The sequence below is a fragment of the Cololabis saira genome, chromosome 1, assembly GCF_033807715.1.
Source record: "Cololabis saira isolate AMF1-May2022 chromosome 1, fColSai1.1, whole genome shotgun sequence".
Classification (NCBI taxonomy): Eukaryota; Metazoa; Chordata; class Actinopteri; order Beloniformes; family Belonidae; genus Cololabis; species Cololabis saira.
In genome coordinates, this window is record NC_084587.1 from 4989176 (window position 1) to 5015675 (window position 26500).

General features: G+C 43.3%; 1 protein-coding gene across 13 annotated transcripts in view; it reads right to left on the reverse strand.

Annotated features, from left to right (window-relative positions):
- Positions 1 to 26500, reverse strand: part of LOC133451305 (nuclear factor 1 X-type-like) — a 173622-nt gene that overhangs the window by 10135 nt on the left and 136987 nt on the right. For 6 of the 13 annotated variants that reach the window (XM_061730378.1, XM_061731037.1, XM_061730902.1 and 3 more), the window contains 7 exons: positions 21384 to 21446; positions 21153 to 21227; positions 20043 to 20166; positions 17635 to 17670; positions 16408 to 16535; positions 12946 to 13020; positions 3603 to 3731 (listed from right to left, as the gene is read on the reverse strand). In XM_061730378.1, the coding sequence (XP_061586362.1) occupies positions 3603 to 3731; positions 12946 to 13020; positions 16408 to 16535; positions 17635 to 17670; positions 20043 to 20166; positions 21153 to 21227; positions 21384 to 21446 (630 nt within the window). The remainder of the gene's footprint in view (positions 1 to 3602; positions 3732 to 12945; positions 13021 to 16407; positions 16536 to 17634; positions 17671 to 20042; positions 20167 to 21152; positions 21228 to 21383; positions 21447 to 26500) is intronic. The other 7 variants (XM_061730464.1, XM_061731187.1, XM_061731109.1 and 4 more) reach the window with 5 other exon arrangements.

Here is a 26500-nt window from a genome sequence, read left to right on the forward strand (position 1 = left end):
CGGCACACTACCCAGCATGCACCGGGGCAGCCGGCGGGACGCCACCACGCGGTGATTAAGGCCCAACAAAGCGAGCGGCAGCACGGTCGCTGCCCGGGAACGGGCGACGTTGCCCCCGGCAACCAGACCACATCTAGGTCCGGATTCACAAAACATTCTTAAGAAAAAAAATCTTCTTAAAAGGAGCCGTGTGTAAGAAATGGCCAAAACTGGTACTGCAGTCACTTTCCAAATATTGTTGAGCGGCGTGTACCCTCCCCCTCCTCCCCCCGACCAGAGGTTGCCAGGTAGGCTGCAGAATGCAGCAGGAACGTAGGCTGCCATGGCTGCCATAATTAGAGCCGAGCTGGCAACCCGGATGCCGAAACAATACTGACTTGGTGATTGGGAGATAGGTGGAGGGTGGAGCTTCAGAAACAATACTGACTTGGTGATTGGGAGATAGGTGGAGGGTGGAGCTTCAGAAACAATACTGACTTGGTGATTGGGAGATAGGTGGAGGGTGGAGCTTCAGAAACAATACTGACTTGGTGATTGGGAGATAGGTGGAGGGTGGAGCTTCAGAAACAATTCTGACTTGGTGATTGGGAGATAGGTGGAGGGTGGAGCTTCAGAAACAATACTGACTTGGTGATTGGGAGATAGGTGGAGGGTGGAGCTTCAGGCCAAAACAAAAAATGACAACATAAACATCAGTTGAGGGCTGCAACTCCTCTTTTTAAACTGGAATATCCTGGCTTGAGTGCTGTTGTCAGTGACATAAGTATTTGAAATGAACATGATTTTTAAATGATGTTGACATATCGGGGTCATTTTATGATTCGTTTTATTATTGCTCTTACATACAGCTCCTTTAAGTGTCATTTTTTTCTTAAGTTCAGTCTTAAGAAAAAAAAAGAGAAGAAGACATATTCTCCAAAAAAGTATTTTCTCAACTTTCTTCTTAAGTTCCTTCTTAAGAAAAAACTTGGTATTGGTATTCTTGAAATAAAAGTTCTCAAATTTGTTCTTGACTTTTTTCTTAACTTTAAGACAAACCTTGACCTGTCTTAAAATTTCTTCTGTGAAAAGGTAAGCCTGAATGAAATGAATAATATATATAATTTTGTATACCAAGTAGAGGTGCACTAAATAAAAAGCCAAACATATGTAGCTTAATAAAATAAAATGAAATTAAATAGACTGATATGTTCATTTTAATACATTTATTAAAATTGTGAGGGCTCTGATGTACAGGCGAACTGAATCCTTCATTTAGTATGCAGTATACAGTACATACTGATGCAGTATGTAGCATGTGGTACTTAGTATGCAGTATACAGTACATACTGATGCAGTATGTAGCCTGTAGTACTTAGTATGCCATTTCGGATACAGCCATATTTTAAGAAGTTCTTAAGTAGGAAAAATAAGAAATTCGTAAGAAATGACAGTTCTTAACAAAATATTGAGGAATTATACTTAAGAACTTTCTTACGAACTTCTTAATTTAAGATCTTAAGACATTTCTTAAGACGGTTCTTAAGAAAATATTGAGGAATTGCACTTAAGAACTTTCTTATGAACTTCTTAATTTAAGATCTTAAGACATTTCTTAAGATGGTTCTTAAGAACATATTGGTGAATCTGGTCCCTGGTCTCATTCACTTTATAAATCAGCTGCTGGATTCCAGCGCACCTCGTCTGGCGCTGGCGCCGCTACAGCACACACACGCACGCACGCACGCACGCACGCACGCACGCACGCACGCACGCACGCACGCACGCACGCACGCACGCAGTCTGGTTTTTATTCCTCTACGATATTGCATTATATATTTAATTATTGTCACATGACCAGCATTTTTGTTGCGTCTCGTCTCGTTTTCCTCAGGTGATAAAGGTTCATTGACGACGATATTTAGTCATAATTTTCGTTGACAAAAGCAACTTTAGTCCGAGGTGGACAGGTGATTTGTCTTTCCTGTCCTTTCTCTCCTTTTTTCTTTTTTTTTTCTCAAAAAGAGCAACTCTTTTCTTGACTTTCTTCCCGATTCCTTTCCTTTTCCTCCGTCTCTTTCCTCCTCTACTCTCACCCGTCCCTCCTTCCTTCCTTCCCTCGCCGCCTCTCCCTCTCCGGTTCCATCCATCTCCACTTTTCCACATAAAGCTGTTTTTCATAGAAGCCGTTTTTATTTTGTAATCTACATTTCAGTCTGGTTTTTATTCCTCTACGATATTGCATTATACTAGGGGTGTAACGGTACACTAATCTCACTATACGATACGATACACGATATTGAGGTCACGATAACGATACGATATTATAGCAGTATTTTTTTAACAACCTTGAATGAGGAACATATGACTGGAAAAAATGTCCTTTATTTGAAAGACACAAAATACAAAACAATGCTGTGTGTTTGCCCTATTGTTACAGTTTGTAATGCTTTATAACTGTTTAAGTTTTAAAGATAAAGTCAGGCCAACCATTTTCCACAAACTGAACTAAAAGTAAATGTCAGGTTTGCATTATGATCTTCAGTTTCATACAAGTACAAATATTTAGACACAAACTGAATAGTTTCTCTCATGTATGATTTGACTTTTTTCTTTTCCAGAAATGTAACAACTAAAATTAAATAAATAAATAAAAGTAAATAAATACATACAATTTTACATCATAAAAAAGATTGATTCATGCTCACCTTATAAGTGTAAGAGGAGATTTATTTTTGTTAAGAAGGTTATTTTGTTAATTCAGGGTTCATTATTTTATAAATATATTCTTTATATTCTGATGTAAATCAGGGACTATAATGACACTAGTCAGTTTATCTGTAGTTCCTACAGATAAACTGATCCTACACTGTTGAGGGACATTAAAGTACACTGGAACTCAGCAGAAGTTGTCCCCGTGTTTATCCTACTCACCACCCCAAAAAGGTTTAATTTAATAAGGTAAGGCTTAACTCTACACCAGCCTTACATAAGTAAAGGTTCAGAGCTCAAAACGGGACTAGTTTCTTCTGAGCGGAGGAAGATTTTGGTCCGCGGGTCGAGGTGCGGTCGCGGTCGGATGCGCGTTTCTAGTCAACACAATAGATTCATATTAATAACCCAATATCGCGATACAGGTTGTCACCTCCACGACACGTATTGTGACGTTTTTGTATCGCGAAATTTCGTGGCACGATATATTGTTACACCCCTACATTATACATTTAATTATTGTCACATGACCAGCATTTTCGTTGCGTCCAGTCTCGTTTTCCTCAGGTGATAAACAACGATATTTAGCCATTTACTGCAGCGTCGGGACCATGCAACGACATGAATCATTAAAAACAAGCACAGGGTGGTAAAGTAAATGGATTGATGGGAAAGATGCTGAAAGAGAGAGAGAGAGAGAGGAATTCATGCCGTTTAAGCCGTGATGACGGCACGGAGCTGGAGGAAGTGTGTAGAGATATCTGGGTGAGGTTTAACCCTCCCTCTCCTTCTCTCTCTCTGTTTCAGGTCATTAAGGGGGTGGAGGGAGGGATGGGTGGATGGGTGGATGGGTGGGGGGTCGGGGTGGGGTTGGGGGGTGGGGGTGGTCGGGTTCATGGCAGCTCTCTCACCTGGTCTCACTCCTGCCAGCACGGGCAGCGGGTGGTGTGTGAACGTCATGCGGGGGGACCTCGTCTGGGAAGTCAGGGCGTTGAAATCAAACTTCCCCGGCTTCTTAAGTGAACCAGGCGAGGACAGTCCTGGCGGAGAGTTAACAAAATAAATCAAAAAATGGGATCAAAAAAAAAAAAAAAAGGGGGGGGAGAAGAGAGAGGTGGTTTTAATCAACAAAATGTTTCGCTGCAAATTTTTTTTTAGAAAAAATTAATTAAAAAAAATCAATTTTCATTGAAGGGGACATGACTTAATCAGATGAAGATGTTCCAGTGGTGGCGTTTAGTCGGGGGGTTAATGATCGTTTTATGGATGAGAGAAGCTGCAGGGTCCCCGGCCCCCCCGGCCCCCCCGGCCCTGGTCATGTAATCAAAGATATAACCAAAGATTATGTCTTCAAAGGAAAAAAAGGAGGAAAAAGAAACTAAAAAGCGTATTTTCCGGACTATAAGTTGCTGTGTTTTTCTTTCATAGTTTGGCCGGGGGTGCGACTTATACTCTGGAGCGACTTATGTGTGAAATTATTAACACATTATTACCGGTGTTTCATTTCACATGTTATTTTCACACTAAACTGCAACTGATGATGAGTCTGCATCTTTTACCTCCGGAGTTAGCAGAGTTGTTGAAAAGTGACACCGAGGATGAAGATTTCATTGGATTTTAGTAATTTGAAGTGTCACAGATGGTTTGGTAAACTTCTTAGCATGTTATTTATGCTATAGTTATCTGAATAACTCTTAGGCCACGTTTACACATAGCCGGGAATTTATAAAAACTGATATTTCCCCCTCTACGTTTTGAAAAATACCATCATTTACATCAGATCGTTTTCAAAATCTCTTCATTTACACAAACCCGCATAAAAACGCTCTTAAGGTGCTATGAGCAGCCAGACCTGCAGGGGGCAGTGTAACGAGAGGCATAAAGTCGTGCTAGCCAATCAGAATCCTTGAAAAAAACATAAACAAAGGACACGAGTAACTTCAGTGGCCAAACAAATTGTAAACACAGGTCGCTGGTGACGTTTCTGTCGCATAATGTGACGTTCTGAAGCTTCTACACCTGTCCCGTTTCAAGCAGTTGTTCCGGAACAGGGAACGTTTCCCCCTTAAAGATCGGAACGTTTGGTATATGTGAACACAGCAATCGCGTTCTGAAACGGCACAAAACAAGCGAGCCGAGATCCTAGGAGAGGTGGTCTCGGCTCGATTCCATTCCAGACCTGAAACGGTTCATTTTTTTAATTTGTAGTGAGAACAACTCCATTCATGTGTATGTGCTCCGCGGCGCAAGGAGAAGAGTCGGAGTCAGAGCCTCCACCACCTTCTCTCCTATTGGACGTGCCGAGATGTCGTCCCAGCGCGGCACGGTGAAATTATAAATGTTCAATTCGGGCAGGGTTTGTGCAGCGCTAACGTTACGGCCGTCTCTTGTCCGCCGCTGAGCTCTGCTCTGCGCCGAGCGGTCGCACATAAATGAAAGGGTAAAGTCTGATTTATGGTTCCGCGTTAAATCGACGCAGAGCCTACGGCGTACCCCTCGCCGTAGGCTCTGCGTTGGTGTAACGTGGAACCATAAATCAGCCTAAAGCCGACGGCTGCAGTCTGCGCTGAAAGGGGCGTGTCGTTTATCCCGGGGTGCGGAAGAGGAAACTCCTTCCGTGTTCATTTGACCAATCAGAGAACAGCTGGTTCGCGCATGGCATTTGTTATCAGCTTTGAAACGGTACAGACGGTTGCCTTGTGAACACAAATTCCACAAGCGAGAAACGGAAAAAACTGTATCGATTTAGCCCCTGAATCGGAACAAAACAAACGGGCCACAGGTCTGAAAGCACCCTAAATGTCCGTTTCACTCTGTTTACAAGCAAAACGTGAAGTTTTTGAAATCTTTGGCTGGAGTTTTCAGAAATTATGGTTTTTGGTGACTTTGAGCTTCGTTTTCGTGTAAACGAACGGCCACAACGCATGAAAACACCACTGTTTTTGCTCCATGTAAATGTTAACATACCAGGCAGGTTCTCAGTTGTGTCATGTAACGTAAGCAAACCGTACAATTATTCAGCCTGCTGTTGCCTATATTCTGTTTTTATTTTAAATTGCCTTTCAAGATGACATGTCTGTTCTTATTGTTGGATTTTATCAAATAAATTTCCCCCAAAAATCAAATAAATTTCCTATTTTATTATGCATTTTATGGCTGTGTGCGACTTTTACTCCGGAGCGACTTATAGTCCGGAAAATACAGTAAATCGTCTTTGTTTTGATGCCAAGGAACATCTGCAGCTGCAATAACCTGCTCTGTCTGGTGTGTTTGTGTTTCAGGTTCTCTCTCTCTTTCAGGTACCAGATTCAGGTTTTTTCTCTCTATTTCAGTTACCAGATTCAGGTTTTCCCTCTTTCAGGTACCAGATTCAGGTTTTTTTCTCTCTTTCAGGTTTTCCAGATTCAGGTTTTCTCTCTTTCAGGAACCAGATTCAGTTTTTTTTTAAATCTCTTTCAGGTTTTCCAGATTCCGGTTTTCCCGGCTCGCCGTGGTCTGGCAGGGCCGAGGACACGGCTCCATTCAGAAGTAGCTCGTCGTAACCGTACAGTATGGACGCGGCAGCTGCCGGGTGCGAAAGACAAGCAGACGGACGAGCGCGAGGAGACGGAGGGAGAGAGGCGAGAAGAATGTGGGAGACATGAAAATATGTGAGGGAGCGAGAGAGAGAACCTGCGATCCTTCCTCTTTCTCCTGCGTTGCATCGCTCTGACAACACGTATGAAATCGGGATGTCATAAGACGTTAAATATGGTTATTATCTGCGGTGCGTTCACACCTCGGTACACAACGTACCGGGGGCTCGTCCGGCTGACGCAACAGCCGGCTCAGAGGAGAAAGTTTTGTTCTGCTCTTTTAAAGCGATCGAGCCGCGTGATGTCACATTCTTTCTGAACTTTTTTTTTTGGACGGTTGTTGTTTTTGTCGTCTATTTCCGTGGGTCCCTCCGCAGCGAAACGAGGCATTAAACGCGATTCCTGCTCGGTCCTCCAGCTGGAGACGTGTGAACGTCTCTGGGAGTGCGGAGGCGTGTAAAACCTTCTTCCCCGTGTGAAAGAGTTAAGTCTCAAGCAGGTGGGAGTGAATTTTCGTGTGAACCATTTATGTCTTTACCAGATATATATCACCACCCCCCCCCCCCCCCCCCCCAAACACACACACGCACACACACACACACACACACACACACACACACACACGCACACACAAGCACACACACATAGCCACCTCCGACTCCAGTCTGGGGAAGCATTGTGCTGTCAGAGTGATTCCAAGCATGAAAACAACCCAAACCCACTTCTGACACCAGCAGTTAGCGGCGATAGCTTTGACACTGTCACACCGGTGGGAGAAAAAGGTGGAAGGGGTGGGGGGTGGAGGGTAGGGGGGGTTGTTGTTGGGGGGGGTGGGGGGTTGGTGCAAACGCGCCGAGAGCGCCGGCGAAGAGGGCTGCCAGGACAGAGAGTGAAAAAGGGAAAGAAAAGTGGGGAAGATATAAGCTACTTTCAGCGAAGCAGTCACTTTTCAGAGAGGAGGGGGGGGGGGCAAAAAAAGCCCCTCCCCCTGAAGGAGGAAAGGGGGAGGAGCCAAGGTGAAGATTGACATCTGCTTGTGCAGGAACTTATATAACTTTACGGCTATCGGCGAGGAAGTATAAAAGACAATATTTCAGTACTTTGCAGACGGTGCAACGGTCTGATGTGAACTGTGAGTGTGTGTGTGTGTGTGTGTGTGTGTGTGTGTGTGTGTGTGTGTGTGTGTGTGTGTGTGCCAAAACTGCACTGTTTCCTCTTCTGGCAAGCCTCAGTATTTCACTGGCAACTAATCAAGCGTTCCCATGATGACCCTTCTGTCTCTGTGCACTAACAGGCCTGCCACCAGATGCGCCTCTGAAGAACACAGACGCACCCACACACAACCACACACACACACACACACACACACACACACACACACACACACACACTCACACACCGTTGGAAGAGACAGGGGATTGTGATTTAAATAAGTCAGGGAAAGTTGGGGGATTCTCTCTGCGGTGATTCGAAGCACATGTGTGCATCGGTGGTAGTGCGCCGGCTCGCCCTCAGAGGGCGCGTAGCGGTTAGCCCGCCGCGCCGAGCCCAGGCCATCTCCGCCGCCAGGCTCCGGCGGCAACTTCCCAATCATTTGGAACTAATATGAAATCACGGTTGTTCTGATTGCCTCCTCTTACCCCCCCCTCCCTCCTTTTCTGCCCCCGTGGAGCAGCTGTCTCTGGGATCTTCATGGATCCCAAGGCTACACACACACGGAAACACCATCTGGGACCAGAGCGTGTGTGTGAGTGTGTGTGAGTGTGTGTGCGTATCCGACCGGGCTGTGCGACATGTGTGTGCAGGATTCATCAAGTCTGCACGGGACTGCAGAGACGCTACAGTTTCTGCAGGAAGGCAGGTGAGACACCGGGTGTGTTTGTTTACAGTCGCCTCGCCGCCCACCTGGGGAGGATCCTTAAATAAGAGGGGGGGGGGGGGGGGGGGCCTTCGTAGAGAAGCACGTCCTTTACCCATCAGCCCCTTGTTCTTGGTCTGATGGGAGCACGGCGTGCGACTGCCACAATTTAAATTCATTTTCAAGCCCACAGGAAAGCAAGAAAACAAAAAAAGGCTGATAATTACAAAAGCTTTTGCCTCTCCGGTTCTTCAGCAGGATTCGGCGAGTTAATTGGGTAAAGGGTCTTGATTTGCACGGCTTTCTACACTCCTACTTGCCAAATTCATTAGAGGGTGTACGAGAGTGAGTGCCACACTTTGGATGGGAAGAGGGGGGTGAAAGAAGTGAGGGAGGCGGGAAAGAGATGGGAAGACGTCTATGAAGGTAGTTTTTCTGCATCACTCTGCGAGAGGATTTTCCTAATCTTTGCGATATTACGGAGATGGAAAAATGCTATTTTACAAACCTGATTAATATACAGTTTAAACGTCAAATCCTGGTCGAATACAAGGTTTCTCACAGTTGCACTGGAAGCCATCGCAACACCATCTAATCCCTTCCTAAGATGCTCCGGACCAGGAATGATAACCTCTGTTTTATCTGAATTTAGAAGCAGGTTTTCCTCCCACTAGGGGAGTTTTTACCTGCCATTGTTTATGTTTATGTAATAATTGCTTGGGGATCCTACAGACAACTTCTGTTGTAATAGACGCTATATAAATAAAACTGAATTGAATAGGGCTGGGGATCCATTCAAATGTCAAGAATTGATTTGATTCCGATTCTTAAGATTCAGAATCGATTATCAAGATTTGATTTGATCCGATATCGATTTGGGTTAGTGTTAATAAAACAGTTTTTTCAGCTGTTGCATGAATTATATGACTGTAGTTCTGCAACATATTAATACTAGTATTATATTGAGATTCAACAGCAAGTATTGCAGCTAATGATGCTGTAAGGACCAATCAGCTCCCAGAATGCTGAAAGAACTGCTTTCAGAAACATCGTGGGGTCAGAATTATCAAACAGATCCAGGGCAGAGTTTAATTTTTTCCCACACTCCGTTTTAATTTTTTCCATTTTCGGTCTATTTCGGTTTTTAATTTTTGAGAATTTGGTTTTCAGCATTTTATGCAAATGTAACCCCAAGACAGTATATAAAGTAATGAAATAGACAATTTATGCAATTATAACTGAAAACTTTAATGTTTTCATACCTTTAAACATATTTAAAGGCAAAAACATGACACTAGTTATTCTAATGTCCAACAAAACATTCATTTTTTTGGGCATAAACCAAAAAATACCAAAAGTTGTAATGTAATGATGAAAAAAAATCAATTTTTAGACATACAAATAGATTTTTCGGATCTAATATGAGAATCGATTTAGAATCGGAAAATCGATCTTTTCAACACAGGCCTGGAATTGAATTGAATTGAGATGAGGGAGTGTTGGTCGGGCCGCCTCTTGATTACATTTGCAGCTACGGTGAGCCGAGCGGGAGCCGAGGAGCCGGCGAGGCTCGAGCGAAAGCAGACTGAAGCAAACCCGAGCCGACTCTTGGCTCCTCCACTTCACACTCTAATTAACCCTCGTCTCTCGTCAACTAGCACCGTTTCACATCGCGACAGTCTCGCCCCCCCACCTCCTCTGCTCCTACACCTCCCTCCCTCCCCAGAGTGCTTCCTGCCATACACGATTTCAATTAGGCTGAAGGGAAACAGGGGCGGCGAGCTTTAGGACGCCCCCCCCGCCCCAGATCCACGGGTCGGGGTCTCCAGACGGGATTCCAAGGGCAGGCCGAGCAACAGGGAGGCGGATCAGGCACCTGAACACCTGCAGGGGTGGGGAGGACGATGAGCACGCCTTGCTCAGCGTGTGACTGCAGACTGGGAGGGCTGGGGGGGGGGCATGTATCTGCACGGGGGGGGGTCTGCATGGAGATGAGTGGGGCACGTGCCAGAGAGGAACCACAGGTGCTCAAGTCTGCGGTGCAACAGTCAACGGAGCCGCTGGGACGACCGACGGATATGAGAAGACGGCGCCGCTCAGCCCCGAGAAATACAGTAATCCCTGGTTTTTCGCAGGGGTTACGTTCCAAAAAGAACCCATGATGAGTGAAATCCACCAAGTAGCAACCTTTTTCTATTTTTTTTTTACAATTGTTATAGAGGGGTATGCATTGCATTGATGTCACTTCCCCACTGGACCACGACCACTTACTGGCACTGAGTGGCAAAAACATCAGCAAAAATGGCTGCAACTAGTGGAGAAGACGGAATAACAGCCGATTATGGGCTTAAATTAGAGTCAGTTGGCTTTGACAGTGACCCGTACAGTTACCCCAAGAACCAGTGGTCCATGGACATTAATATTTGGTACAGTTACCAAGAACCAGTGGTCCATGGACATTCATATTTGGTACAGTTACCAAGAACCAGTGGTCCATGGACATTAATATTTGGTACAGTTACCCCAAGAACCAGTGGTCCATGGACATTAATATTTGGTACAGTTACCAAGAACCAGTGGTCCATGGACATTAATATTTGGTACAGTTACCCCAAGAACCAGTGGTCCATGGACATTAATATTTGGCCACCAATCCAGTTTCCTGATATTTATATGAACTTAATTTCTACGCCGGGGAAATACACGAAGCAAAGCTTGAAGACATACAAAAGTCTTGACGCTTGGTCCGACTTCAAGGCAGGATTTGTTGTAGAAATTAAAGTGATGAGGACACCGAACTTTATGATTTGACCGTTTAACGTTAGCTACCCAAAAATCCAACATTACCTGATACAAAATGGGAACCACAAATCCATGTTTCGGTGTCTGGAATCCAGTTGTTTCTGTGAATTGCAGCGATCCATTTGTCTCTCTTAAGCTTATTTTTCGGCAGTCTGTAAAACGATAACTCCGATTTCTTGCTAAATCTATGAGTAAAGTCGATCGCACAACAGCTCTTTCCCATTTTAGATGTTTTCCAATTGCTCAAACTGAAAGTTTACGCTGCCACTCAGTCTTTCTGACACTCGGTGGGCGTAACCTGCTGTGAAGTCGCATCTGTGACGTCATGCACATTCCCTCTATACAAGGCTTCAAATTGCGACCCGATTAATTGTATTTGAACGGGAGGAAATGAAAAATGATTATGAAAAAGAAAATACAATAAGTACAGTAGGACAAATTGTGACTCGCTTGTATTTCACTGCTCTTCTGCGCCGCTGCATCCTGACTCGCTCTGTAGCGTCTTTTTCTTCTAAAGCCCGCAGTGCAGGTGTGTTTTTTTCCAGAGAAAAACATAGTTATGGGTTGTTGTCGCTCTTTTTTCTTATAAACCGACACTCCACCATCGATTATATCTGAGAACTGTAATGAACGATTCATCAGAGGGTCCCGTTCTTGAGCTGCTGAAGCTCATTGGCCGTTCTCAGCTTGTTGCTAAGCAACTAACGTTATTGACCCAGGAAGTGAAGAAGCGGGGAGACTGTTTAGCCAATCAGAATGCAGAACACGATGCACAATGCAAATCTGTGAAGCAGCGAGACGTGAAAGGTGAACCGCGTTACAGCGAGGGATTACTGCACTTCAACCGCGTAACGTTCGACACCGTGACCAGCGGCGACGACATCACAGGATCCAAGTTACTGCACAAGTGTGACATCAGCATGCTAACCTCGTCCTATGGAGCTAGAACAGTCTCATAATTCACAAATGCACACGCCGATCCACAAATGCACAGGACAAAATTCACAAATGCACAGAACAATTCACAAATGCAGGACTAAGAGCTCTCCAGTCTCCCGACGGCTCTGGTTAAACGGCCTGACAAACCATCTCCGATCGCGCTGTTTGTTTTACCGAGATCACAAGAAAAGCAGAACAGTGATCTCCTCTCCATCCCGTGTTGCTGTCTTGTTTATTTATCTTTACTCCACCAACTCACACACACACACACCGTTGGAAGAGACAGGGGATTGTGATTTAAATAAGTCAAGGGAAAGTCGGGGGATTCTCTCGGCGGTGATTCGAAACACATGTGTGCATCAGTGGTAGTGCGCCGGCTCGCCCTCGGAGGGGGCGTAGCGGTTATTGAATATTGAATCACTTTTCTAAGCGAATGATGCTAACGCAGTTCAAACAGCAGGTGTATCCGCCCCTTTAATCTGATTGGTTTAGAGTAAATTGCCCCCCATGTGGGGTGCGCTCATATGATTGTCTAAAACAAAAGGAAGATATCTGATTGGTTGCAGATCCTTCTGTGTTAAAAAAAATGCATTTGTGGCTCGAGTCACGTCAGGGGAGTCTCAAAAGTCACACGCAAATCCAGCGCAGCTCACAGACAAAAAACGCAAATCAGGTTATATTTGTGTGTGCATCAAAAATACATTTGTGTATCTTGTCCTACGCACGTGTGAATTGTTCTGTGCATTTGTGAATCGGTCTGTGCATTTGTGAATCGGTGTGTGCATTTGTGAATCTTGTCCTGTGCATTTGTGGCTCGGCGTGTGCATTTCTGAATTATGAGACTGTTCTAGCTCCATATCGTCCTTGCTGCACTTATACAACTGTACACACAGAAACACATTAAATACAGTATATATACCGTAAATATACAGTATATTTATATATATCTATATATACATGTATGTACACACACACAGACACACACACACACACACACACACACACACACACAAACACGCAGGAATGATTGTGCTTGAAAAAGGCTGATAGATAAATAAGTGTAATCAATGTTGTTCTAACCATGGTAAGGAAACTGCACGCCATCGTTTTCATGTTTTATCTTCCTCTCCTGCACACTCGCCAAATGGTGCTGCACTGAAAGTGAAGAAGGGTCATTGTTAACAATGAGACAGGTGAAAAGAGAAGGAGAGAAAGAGAGAAAGGGGGTGAGAGGGAAGAGAAGGGAAAGGGAGAAAGTCAGGAGTGAGAACTGGTGTGTGGTTACGGCTGATCATGTGATCACATCAGGCTGACTGTAATTATGGCTCGGAGGGGAGGGTGAGGAAAGGTGAACCTGCGGAGTGACGTGGGGGGGGGCGGAGTGACGTGGGGGGGGCAGAGTGACGTGGGGGGGGGGCAGAGTGACGTGGGGGGGCAGAGTGACGTGGGGGGCAGAGTGACGTGGGGGGGGGCAGAGTGACGTGGGGGGGGCAGAGTGACGTGGGGGGGGGCAGAGTGACGTGGGGGGGGCAGAGTGACGTGGGGGGGGGGGCAGAGTGACGTGGGGGGGGCAGAGTGACGTGGGGGGGGCAGAGTGACGTGGGGGGGGGCAGAGTGACGTGGGGGGGGCAGAGTGACGTGGGGGGGGCAGAGTGACGAGGGGGGGCAGAGTGACGTGGGGGGGGCAGAGTGACGAGGGGGGGCAGAGTGACGTGGGGGGGCCGGGGGAGTTACTGAGAAGATCAAATAAAAGATGTGTCTGCGTCTCCATCGCTTCAGGCCGAGACAACCAACCACTAACAGTAGCATTTAGCATTCAGGCTCAATACTATTTTCTTTATTGTTTATTGTTGGCTTTGTCTCGAACAACAACAAATCATCAAAATAAATGTGTCAAAATGTCAAAAAAAAAAACAAAACAACTAAACTATTTACCCCTTGTGCTGTCTTCGGGTCAAAATGACCTAATTCTCCTTCTTTCTTCCCCTCCTCTTTTCTCACGTCCTTCCTTCATTCCTTGTTTTCTCCCTTCCTTCCTTCTTTACTTGTTTCCTTCCTTCCTTCCTTCGTTCATTCCTTCATTCTTTTCTCCCTTCCTTCCTTCCTTCCTCCCTCCCTCCCTTCCTTCCTCTTTTCTCACTTCCTTCCTTCTTTCCTTGTTTTCTCCCTTCCTTCCTTCTTTACTTGTTTCCTTCCTTCCTTCGTTCATTCCTTCATTCTTTTCTTCCTTCCTTCCATCCTTCTTTTCTCCCTCCCTCCCTCCCTCCCTTCCTTCCTCCCTCCCTCCCTTCCTTCCTTCCTCTTTTCTCACTTCCTTCCTTCTTTTCTCCCTTCCTTCCTTCTTTACTTGTTTCCTTCCTTCCTTCGTTCATTCCTTCATTCTTTTCTTCCTTCCTTCCATCCTTCTTTTCTCCCTCCCTCCCTCCCTCCCTCCCTCCCTCCTTCCTTCCTTCCTTCCTTCCTTCCTTCCTTCCTTCCTTCCTTCCTTCCTTCCTTCCTTCCTTCCTTCCTTCCTTCCTTCCTTCCTTCCTTCCTTCCTTCCTTCCTTCCTTCCTTCCTTCCTTCCTTCCTTCCTTCCTTCCTTGACCCGAAGACAGCACAAGGGTTAACAGTCTCATCCAGAAATAAAGAACAGCAGCAAAATAATGTGTTGGAGAGGGAACAGGAGGAAGCAGAACGCTTATTTAGTCCTGTCCCTTCCTCACAATATCATATCATATATGCCATAGAAAATATAAAAATTTAAAATTAAAATAAAATAAGAAAAGAAAGAAAAGACAAAATAATAACAAAAAAATAATAAACAAGGATCAAGGCATAATTAAACTAACCTACAATATCCTAAACTCAAAAATGTTATCACAGTCACTTCTTTGATGATCCATGACCAGCCAATAATGCAGGGAGTTACATTTGTAACATATATGTATCAAACTATGTGGAATAGCACTATTCTGGGATATTACGATAATATTACAGTCTAATATTGGAATTCTGATCAAAAATGGGCACCAAATCTAATTCAAAACACCTTCTAAGTCTAAAAGTGATTGTGTTTTAAGTAGGGCTGTCAGTTTAGCGCGTTAATTAGTTTAATTAATTACACTGCTAATTAACGTGTTATGAAAATTAAACGCAATTAATTATGAGTGGCAAAATGCGTGAGTAATTGAAATTTGTCCCATTGAGGGACCCGTAGGCCATTAGTCAACCTAACAAAGCAGTGACAGACCTGGACGCGACTTTGAACTTTTGACCTTTGAACGGCAAGTTTATGTATAAAAAGAAAGAAGACGGGACTATCGACAAGAACACAGTGATATTTCACATTTTGTAAAAAAGTATTTTCCTATCAGCGGAGATGCTCCAGCCTGAATTATCATTTAAACGCTAAACATGTCCGGACAAGTTTCAATGTAAACGTTACAGCTACTAGTGATTGAATCGCTGTATTGAGTCAGCTTTAGTTTTAACTTTGAATAGAGAGTCTGCTTAAGTATTTGAGACTCAGCTGTATTTTATTTCTGAATTGTATTTATTTAACTGTATTTTTATTGCATTTTTGAATAAAACACCTGACCTAATTGGTTTGCTGATGTGGTTGAGCTTTTTCTTTTGAATTTTATTCAGGAAACAAACTTCACCAATAAAAATGTGGACTTCAAATCTTCTCTTCTTAGTGTATTCAATTGATTAGTCATGCCCTGCAATTATGTAATGTCCTAGAATTCTAATTCTTTATTTGGGGACCTTTAGCAGATATGAGATTAAAATGCGATTAATTAGATTAATATATTACAAATCCCGTAATTTATTCGATTAATTTTTTTAATCGCCTGACAGCACTAGTTTTAAGTGAAAACGCTGGACGATCTTTCCTTTTACTGTATTTCTGATGTCAAATAAGCGCTTTGTCAGCGTTTTCCTAAGCTGGATGGTTTCTGTATTTGGAGGGGGGAGGGGGGGGGGTCTACACTGCAAAAACTCAGAATCTTAACAAGAATATTTGTCTTAATTCTAGTTAAAATGTCTCATTTTTAGTCAAAAAAAAATCTCATTAGACTTTAAACAAGACTCATCACTGGGAAAAACAAAAATTTTCACCTGTTTCAAGTAGATTTTCACTTAAAATAAGTAGGAAAATCTGCCAGTGGAACAAGATTTCTTTTGCTTGTAATGAGAAGATAAATCTTGTCCCACTGGCAGATTTTTCTACTTATTTCAGTGAAAACTTTACTTGAAACAGGTGAAAATTGTCAAATAAGTTATTTTTCTGGCAATGACTAGAAATAAGACAAATATTCCTGGTAAGATTTTGAGTTTTTGCAGTGTAAGGAGAATAGGGTGTCAGGGTGAGTTGGGGGGTCTGAGGAGACGGGGGTTCAGAGTGAAAGCAGCCGATTAAGAAAGTGAGTTGATTAACAAAGACAGATGGCGTTAGTTGGGACTTGGGCAGGTGGGGGGGGGGGGGGTTGGAGGGCGATGCTTGCCCAGCGGGCGGCAGGTGATGGGGGCAGGTGAGGGCGGGGGGCGTGAGGATACCTGGGTCCATGTCGTTGGGCCAGGCGCTGGACTGGGAGGAGCTGGCGGCGGGCGAGCGTCCGTGGTAGAAGACGTCGTCCGTGGGGCTTTCCAGCTCGCTGTCGTCCAGGGACTTCCTCTTGGTGGAGCTGAGGAGAGAAGGAGAGACGACCATCATCGTTTAGGGCAGGGCTCTGCAACCTTTATCATCAAAAGAGACATTTCGCCCCCACTTCTACAAAAAAGATTTGGCTGGAAAGTTTTCATCTTTTATTTATTTTACCCGTTACAAACCCTAAATATAACAACAGAAGTGCAATATGCATTTGTAGGGGTACTTTGAAATAAATTAAACTGTGAACTGTAAGCCTATTTCAGTCTATATTTGTGTAAAAGTAGGCCTGTGTTGAAAAGTCTAAATCGATTCTCATATTAATTACTAAAAATCAATTCATATCTATAAAGATCAATTTTTTTTTTCATCATTACATTACAACTTTTAGTATTTTTTTGTTTATGCCCAAAAAAGGAATGTTTTGTTGGACATCAGAGTAACTAGTGCCATGTTTTTGCCTTTAAATATGTTTAAAAAGGTATGAAAACATTAAAGTTTTCAGTTATAATTGCATAAATTGTCTATATTTCTTTGTTATATATACCGTATTGGGGTTACATTTGCATAAAATGCTAAAAACCAAATTCTCATAAATGCTGTCCTGGATCTGTTTGATAATTCTGCACCACGGTGTTTCTGAAATTGGTCCTTACAGCATCATTAGCTGCCAATACTTGCTGTTGAATCTCAATATAATACTAGTATTAAGATGTTGCAGAACTACAGTCATATAATTCATGCAACAGCTGAAAAAAACAGTTTTAATAACACTAACCCAAATCAATATCGGAATCGGATCGGATCAAAGCGTGATAATCAATTCTGAATCTTAAGAATCGGAATCGATTCTTGACATTTGAATGGATCCCCAGCCCTATGTAAAAGTGAAATAAAAACTACCCCAACTTTAATATAAATACAACATTTTGCTGCAGCTTAGAAGCTTTAAAAATAAATTTAGAGCTAAGAAAAGAGCAGACAAAGCCCAAGAAACACCAGAACCACAAAAGTGAAAGCAGGAAGAGGAAAAGGTGAGACAAGAGAGAGAGAGAGTGAGGCCTAAACATCAACACTCTGGTGTCTGGATGTTTGCTTGTGTGTGCATGAGTCTCATGTGTTCATAACTACTGTACCTCCGTGGAAGGTTTGCGTACAACTCCACCTCAGACCTAAAGTGACAGCAGAGGACAGAGGGAAGAGGACAGGGAGGAGGACAGGGAGGACAGGGAGGACAGGGAGGAGGACAGGGAGGGAAGAGCAGAGACAGCCGTCATGCATCATAAAGAAGGAAGCAGCAAACAGACTTTGAGACTAACACATCGCTGCAAACTGGTTAAAAACATCCGTCTGTTTCTGTTTTACCACATTAATCCCAGAAGGAGCTTTTTATTTCAGCTTCATAAGTTCAAGTACTGAAGGAAAAATGACACCAATGTTTTATTTACTCACTTTTAACTCGTTATACATGTCAAAACTTTTGTTCTGTTTTGAATTGCGTGCCGCCGCCGTCGCCATGACGACGACGTGATAGTTTACTGAAATGGCAGTAGAAGATGTTTTCTGTTCGTTTTGAAGGCAAAGCCTGATTTGGTTTAGGACATTTAAGACAATCTGGGATCCAAGTATTATAATAATAATTTTAAAAAAGCACTTTGATTATTAGACACTTTGTTTTTACGTGCTTTGCACAGATATACCTGAATAAAACTAAAATAAGAATGAATGAAAGTGGAAAAGAAGGTGAAGGAATGGAGAGTCCTGTGATAGCTAGGTTTTAGATTAATAGAGATTATTTTCTCATTAATATTATTATTATTATGATACATTAGCTTAAATTGACAAAACATAAATAAAACGGTGACCCCCTCACTGCTGTCCATGGTCCTGAATCACAATAAACAACAATGTGCTTCTTTGTGACGGAGCAGGTAAAGGACCTCAGGTTATTGGCCTTAACAGTGTTTTTATCGTTGCTTACGGCACAGAAACGCAGCAGACTTTACAGCCTACGTCATCAAGTTCGATGCAGAAGCATAAAAAACGCTTAACCCCCCACGTCTGAAATCTTTAAAGTTAGTATTTAGTTCATGGAGTCGGCCAGTTGGGTGTTTTACCTGTCCAACCAATCACAGAGCAGGTTACGTCATGTGACTCTGTGACTCTGCGTCTAATTGAAGCTGTTTTCATTTCATTTGGACGCTTGAACACCTTTCACAATAATTTAATAAAATTAATTTTGTCCGGCTTTACAATTTAACTTGGACAACAATATTTAGGTTTTTTAAATACTCAACATGATTCGGCGAATACTTACTTACAAATTAAACCTTTCACAATAAAAGCCCTGCTAAGAACGTGATGTCATGCGTAAACTGTTATTCTTATTATACCGTCTTATACTGTTCTTATTAAAGCGTATATTAATGAGTATTGTTGACAGTGTTCGACTTACGAAGGTGTATTTCTTTCGATAAATGGAAAACTTCATTAATTTTAGTGCTTTTTTTAATCCAAGTACGGCGTCAGACGGTGGAAAACAAGTCAAACAATATGCAACAGCAACGTTTTCACTCGTACGTGCAGCTCATAGCTTCTTAAGCTTGAGTTCTGGTTCTGCGTCAAAACGACACCGTGCCTACGGCATGTGGTTTGCGTCGACGAGTACCACACGCCGTCGCTGACGCCGTCGCTGACGCCGTCGCTGACGCCGTCGCTGACGCCGTCGCTGACGCCGTCGCTGACGCCGTCGCTGACGTGCACCTCCCAAAAATTGTAACTACGCGTCGAGGCGACGCAGACCACACGCAGACGGAGAGGGCTGTGATTGGTTCACTTGGTAGCAACGCATTTCCGGTTTCCGGTTTGAAGCAGTCGTGAACTTTCAGCGCTCTTTTCTTCGTGTATGTGTGATTTTTTTGTTTTGGTTTTTTGCACAATAGTTGTCCTTATCTCTTTGATTCACTGTGATCGAAAAAAGTCGGATAAACCATTCAGGAAAAGATCGCGAATTAGCGGTCGCAGGAAGTACTGCACCGCAACGAAATGGAGTGACGGAGAAGTCCAAAGGTTCATGACGGCGTCACGGCGACTGGGTGTGCTCTGCGTTGGTTTGACGGAGAACCATAAATCAGGCTTTAGTCATGTTGGATCTCTTCAAAATACACTTTAACACTTGAGGAGAAAAGCCCTGGTACCCTCAGCAATCATAGGGCGACTTTGTAATGGACTATGTGCAGTATCTGTCTACCTCATACACATCCTACCTGCTTTTTTTGCACTGTTTTTCTTTCTTTGTAAGAAAATATACTATATATACTGTTTATATTTCGTAATTATATATTTTTTTACTTTTTTACCCCTTCCCTGCATGTGTGTGTGTTAAGTATACTGCTGTCGCACAAAGTGAATTTCTCCATTGAGGGAGAAATAAAAGATAATCTTATCTTATCTTATCTATATATCTAAGTAATATTTTCATGGAAACGTGTCTGAAGGATTACTGGCGGTGACGGCGGTCTCTCCAAACCGTCGGGGGGTTTACCTGGTGGAGGGAGGAGAGGTGAGCGAGCGCCGGCCCAGGGCCACCTGGTTAATGTTGTAGTAGCTGGGGCTGCTGTCCAGGTCGGCCAGCGAGAAGTTGGGCCCCGACGCCGTGGCAACGGGAGCTGAGCGGGCCGGCGGTGACGGGGAGGGAGGGAAAACACAAGGACGGGGTTCAAAACTCAGATCAAACTCTACCAACTCTGCTTAGACCAGGGGTGTCAAATGTGCGGCCCGAGAGAGGTTTTCATGCGGCCCGCGAGAGGTTTCCAACGCAAAAAAACGAAATGTTATTCTACTAAAAAGGAAGGCATAAATAATTGCCATGAATCGCAGCATATCCGATAATATATTTCTTCTACAAATCCATCGTTATTCCACAAATAGAGCAGTTTTCGAATTTTTTTTTGTTTTCTAGAATGCATTTGCCGATTTTATTTCTTTGTAGACGGTCGTTTATTTTTATTAACTGACTACTATTATATATTTTCACAGGAAAAATCTCACTGCTAAAAAAGATGATAGAAGATATTTATTTGTAGAATTTCAGTTTTGAATACGAGGATAGTGACAAAGTAAAACAGTTAAAAAAGAAGTGCTGACTTTTTCGGCACACTGGCGTAAATATCCGCGCCAATTTTTAAAAATAAATACACTTAATTGTACTGGAAAAATCTCTAAATCACAAAGAAACACTCTCGGATGTAATAAGAAAGATTTTGCTTTTAATTAAATTTCCTATAAAAAAGCGAAATATAAAAAAAACATACTTGTTTCTGTTTATCTTTGTAAAATGATATTAAAAGTATCTTACATAATTTGAAAAAAAAAACGAGAAATTTCAAGAAAAGATCCTGAAGAAATATATTTTACATAATTGAAGTGTAAACAAAGTGCATATTTCCTTTAAAATGAACTAAACTGATATGGATTAGATAACAATAGTAAAAAAAAAAAAAAAAGAATTAGAGAAAAAATTCTCTGCACCGTTTTTGTTATTTTGAGCGTGCGGCCCGCGAGAAAAAAATTGGTCAAATCCGGCCCGCCAAGCAAAATGAGTTTGACACCCCTGGACTAGATTTTACAAAAGGCCCTTTTTCCTGTGACTTACTCTGTGAAACTCGGACCAGCTCCGCCACGTTCCACACCCCTGAGGTGACGAAGCAATCCTGGAAGCTCAGGTGCCCTGCAGGGGGGGGGGGGGGGGGTAAATAACACCAGATATTCATGAGGGCGTGTTTTAACCTCCATCTGCAACTGAGTTTGTGCATCAACATCTGCGAGAGCTCGGCGTCTCTAATTGAATCCATAATTGGAATACGTTAACCTGATAAACACCTACCGTTGGGGGGGGGTTTGATGTCTGTGTCTCCCTGCTGGCTGGAGCTGTCTGATTGTCCAGATTCTGCACAGAGGAGACAGAAACGAGCAAAATGGTTAGAAATGGTTAGAATTTGAAAAAACTAAAACAAACTGATGAAAAATGAAAATGTTTTTTTTTTTTTCATTCCAATTTTTATTTGGAAAAAAAGATGATACATGTTACACAATATTGCATGCTTACATCATGTCCCTGTTTTTGATATAAAAAAAGCAAAATAATAATAAGACTACTCATTCATAAAGTACGACGGAGTATTAGGCCCAAACTAAGAAAAAAAAAAAGAAGAAAATTACGAAAATAAAGTCATAATATGAGAATAAAGTCGTAATATTAAATATATTATAAATATATAAATATAACTTCACAAGATGCTCAATATTCAACATTTTAACACACTCTTCCTGTTAGAGTTCTCATAAATTAACACTTTATTCTCGTAATATGACGACTTTATTCTCGTAATATGACGACTTTATTCTCGTAATATTACGACTTTATTCTCATAATATTACGACTTTATTCTCATAATATTACGACTTTATTCTCACATTACTTTATTCTCGTAATGTTACGACTTTATTCTCATAAATTACGACTTTATTCTCGCAACATTATGACTTTATTCTCGTAATTTCCTTTTTTTTGTCTAAGTTTGGCCCTAATACTCCGTCGTAATAAAGAGAGGGGAAAGGGGGAAAAATAATATAAAAGGGAAGGGAAAGAAAAAAAAAAAGAAGAAAATTGATAAATAGATAATAAAAAAAATAAATAATAAATAAATAAATAAATAATTAAAAGTAAAAAAAAAAAAAAGAAGGGGGACTAGCTACAAACATGTTCACCTGAAACAATATAATACTTGAAACATCACAGAGTGAAAATATTAAAAACAACAGTAGAGTAGCTCAAGAACTTAGGGGGAATTGAAAATGTTTTTTTAAAGACATAAATTATCTCATTAAAATCACAACTATGAGCCGGTGATGCCAGGAATGTGATATTTGAGGTGTGACAGGAGAGAAGACGCTTTACGTTTTGTGATTCACACGTTTTATTTTCATCTCTCTCTCTCTCTCTCATTCACTCTCTCTCTGTTTCTCTCATTCTCTCTGTCTCTCTCCCCCCACACCGTCCAGGTGTACGGTAGCTCCTCGTCGCGCCGCTGCTCTCTAATTCTCTAATCCCAGTTAATTCCTCCTTGCTGGTGGGGAATTACTTCAGACCACTACGTTGGTATTTGATTCAGTTTCATTTACACACTTTTATTATCTCGCTCTGAGACGCCTGCGTTCTCCCGAGACCTCGGACGTCCCTCCGGGGATCAATAAAGCCCCAATCATCGTCATTAATCAGCACAAACGGACCAGCAGATCAGATCAGATCTCATCACAGATCAGGCGACGACCTGCAGAACTGCTGCAGGGACCCGAGCACGGAAATAATAATAATAAACTTTATTTATACAGCACCTTCCTCAACAAAGTTACAAAGTGCTTCCCAAGAATAATAAAATACAAGATAAAAGTACAGTGCATAGTGGATAATATATATATATCTCCTTTATTTAACCAGGTAAAAAACTCATTGAGATTAAAACCTCTTTTCCAAGAGTGACCTGGCCAAAATGGCAGCATAAAAACAATCCAACAATACATACATACATACATACAAACACAGACAGTCAGTCACACATTCCGGGGAAACAATAGTAAAACAATGGTAAAATTTACACAACGGGGCAGTCACAAGAACCGAGAGAGCTAATTTCTCTGTCTTTTAAAATTGATTTAAATTTACCCAAGGATACTAGATCAACCAGTTCAAGTCCTTCTCTCATCATTCCAGGTTGACAGGGCAGAAAACTGGAACGCCTTTTTACCCAGTTCAGTTCTGGCTCTCGGGACCTGCGTCTGAATAAAGTTCTGTGAGCGCAGGTTCATAATGGCTGACGTTTCTACACGTGTGCACGCACAAATATGTAGGGAGACGTCCCAAAATGGATTTATAAGTAAAAGTCAGCCAGTGGGAGAGTCTGTACAAAAACCAGTGATGTACCTGAAAGCTGCAACCGGGGCTAAAACGCAAAGCACAATGATACACGGTATCTAATTTCTTTAAATACTGCTCAGGAGCGTTCATAAAAAGCAGATCGCCATAGTCCAACAAGGTTAAAAAAGTTGTTTTGATCAAATGTTTCCGGAGCCGAAATGAAAAACATGATTTGTTCCTAAAAAAGAAACCTGATTTTAGTTTCAGCTTAAAAACAAGGTTATCAATATGAGATTTAAAAGACAAGTTGTCATCAATCAGAATGCCTAGATATTTATAAGAACTGAGACAGCAATAACCAAGTCTAAAATTCATAACAATGATCTCAGCAAGTAAAGAGTTGCAAAGTTTGGGGGCTCGGACTGCAAAACCTTGATCACCTTTGGTCAAAAGAGTAAAAGGGTGAAGGCACTTCTGCGCGCACGGCGCTCTGCGTGCACGGCGCTCTGCGTGCACGGCGCTCTGCGTGCACGGCGCTCTGCGTGCACGGCGCTCTGCGTGCACGGCGCTCTGCGTGCACGGCGCTCTGCGACGACGTGGGGCTTCGACCACGAAGTCAGACGTGACGCAGCGACAGGCCTGAACGGCTCTGCAGGTGCAGAGATGCATTCCTGCAGACGAGCAGCTCAGGCCGGCTCAACGCCACCGCCGCCAGGTGAGGCCGAACTCCAGCTCCTGCACCGGTGCACGGGCCGGCGCCGCCGCCGCCGGCGTCCAGGCCCGAGCTAGCCGCGGCTAGCCGGCCAGCTATCTGGAGGAGGTGTTTATCTGCAGGCGGGAGGTGATAACGGAGCGGCGGATCCCTGCCAGCAGCACTCGCCTCGCAGCCACGCTAAGCCACAGATTACAGACCAGAAACAATAACAGACCTGTCTCGCTGCCTACGACGCGCCGCTCATCCGCCCGGCGAGCGAGAGAGGGAGGGAGAGAAAGAGAGAGGGGGGTGAGACAGACAAGAGCAAGAATGAAGTGAAGAAAGCAGAGGAATGAAAGAGAGCTCCTCTCGCCGAGTCTCTCGCTCCTCTCCGCGCCGCTCGCCGGGCCGGGGTGTAATCCTGGCAGCCATCTTAGAGCTTGGCAGCCATCTTAGCATTGGCGGCGGTGCCACATTCCAGCTAACTGACAGTCCTCGGAACATACGCAGGCACCCAGACACACGAGCAGCAGCGAGGTGCACACGCCGGGTAAACACGCGCCGCCGCCAACCAAAGCTGTCGGGAAAACAACACGACTCCCCTGGACTTCCTGCCGCCGCCGCGGGAAACCCGCGTCAGCGAGGACATCGCCGGGGACGCCGGGGACGCCGAGCGCCCGGGGGGGGCGTCTCACAGAAACTTCAATGAGACCAGAAGTGGACCCGAACCAACTCGTCGGGGTCACTCTCTCGCTTTTCTTTGCGGGAGGAGAAGAAGGGAAGCTTTGGCGGTTTCGGTTGTAGAACACGTGGATCTGATCCACGGCTTTGCGTCTCGTCAACGAGAATTATAAACTAAATATCGTCGTCAATGAACCTTTATCACCTGAGGAAAACCAGACGAGACGCAACGAAAATGCTGGTCATGTGACAATAACTATAATTAAATATATAATGCAATATCATAGAGGAATAAAAACCAGACTAAAATGTAGATTACAAAATAAAAACTGCTAAAATGTGTCTTCATTTTCGTTGACCAAAACGAGACCAAATGTTCTACCAAAGATCCTTAATGTCCATGTTTTCAGTAGTTTCTCTGGTTTAATGTCCATGTTTTCAGTAGTTTCTCTGGTTTAATGTCCATGTTTTCAGTAGTTTCTCTGGTTTAATGTCCATGTTTTCAGTAGTTTCTCTGGTTTAATGTCCATTTTTTCAGTAGTTTCTCTGGTTTAATGTCCATGTTTTCAGTAGTTTCTCTGGTTTAATGTCCATGTTTTCAGTAGTTTCTCTGGTTTAATGTCCATGTTTTCAGTAGTTTCTCTGGTTTAATGTCCATGTTTTCAGTAGTTTCTCTGGTTTAATGTCCATGTTTTCAGTAGTTTCTCTGGTTTAGTTCTGCTGGGTGACGTTAGTCCTCAATCCCAGTCGCTGCAGCGGGGAATCAGATCCAGAAGCAGGGCCGGATTTAGCGAGGCCCACTAATGTGGGCAGACTGAAATGTAGGGTGGGCGATGAAAAGATTTTGGGGGGTCAAACCCCCGAAATGCATAGAAAACTATGCTATCATCATATCAGTTCATCTATCTTCTCCACAGTATGCTAACCAAATTGCCCTTCCTGACACTTCCCTCTGCATTTACCCGGATTTGGGACCGGTGTTCTGCCAATCCTTGCTACCTGCCGAGAAATGCTACTTTGTGGTTCTGCGCATGCGCACAGTCGATTTTCAAAGTTTGATTGTCACGCCAATCATTTCTTGCACCATGTAAAATGGATAATATGGGATGTTGAGTATTTGATCCTTCAAAATACACTACACATGACATGAATCGCATTACACATTGTGAACATTATACGATAAAGAGAAGAAAAAAAAACAATTCTATCGCTTTATTTGATATTCATTCAGTCATTGGCCTTTTTTAACCAGGCAGGTCATTAAGAACATTGTTATTTACAATAACAGCCTGGCAAGAGACAAGGAAGTGGGCTAGGGAGTAAAATACAGAAAAAAAAAACAAAACACAAAAATTGTAGCTCTGCAAAGGTAGAAAACCATAAGGTAGCATTTTTGGCAAAGCAGCAAAAAATGGCAGAACACCGGCACAAATAGGACACTGGCTTGTGCCCTGTTGAGGCTGCATTTATTTGATGTTTTTTGCTTTTTTTTTTTGTTTGCTTTTTTTTTTAATCAATCAATCAATCGTAGCCTACGGCGTAGGCTCTGAGTTGATTTAAAAGGTCCCGCGGCAGCCTTGCGGCTCCAGAGCCTGCACGGCATGGACCGGGATAGAGAGAGGCGTCTCCATCCCGGCAAGGGCAGAGAGCGCTGATGCGTGTGGCGGTGCGCTGCGGTGCCGTGCAGGCTCTGGAGCCGCGGCTACGCCGT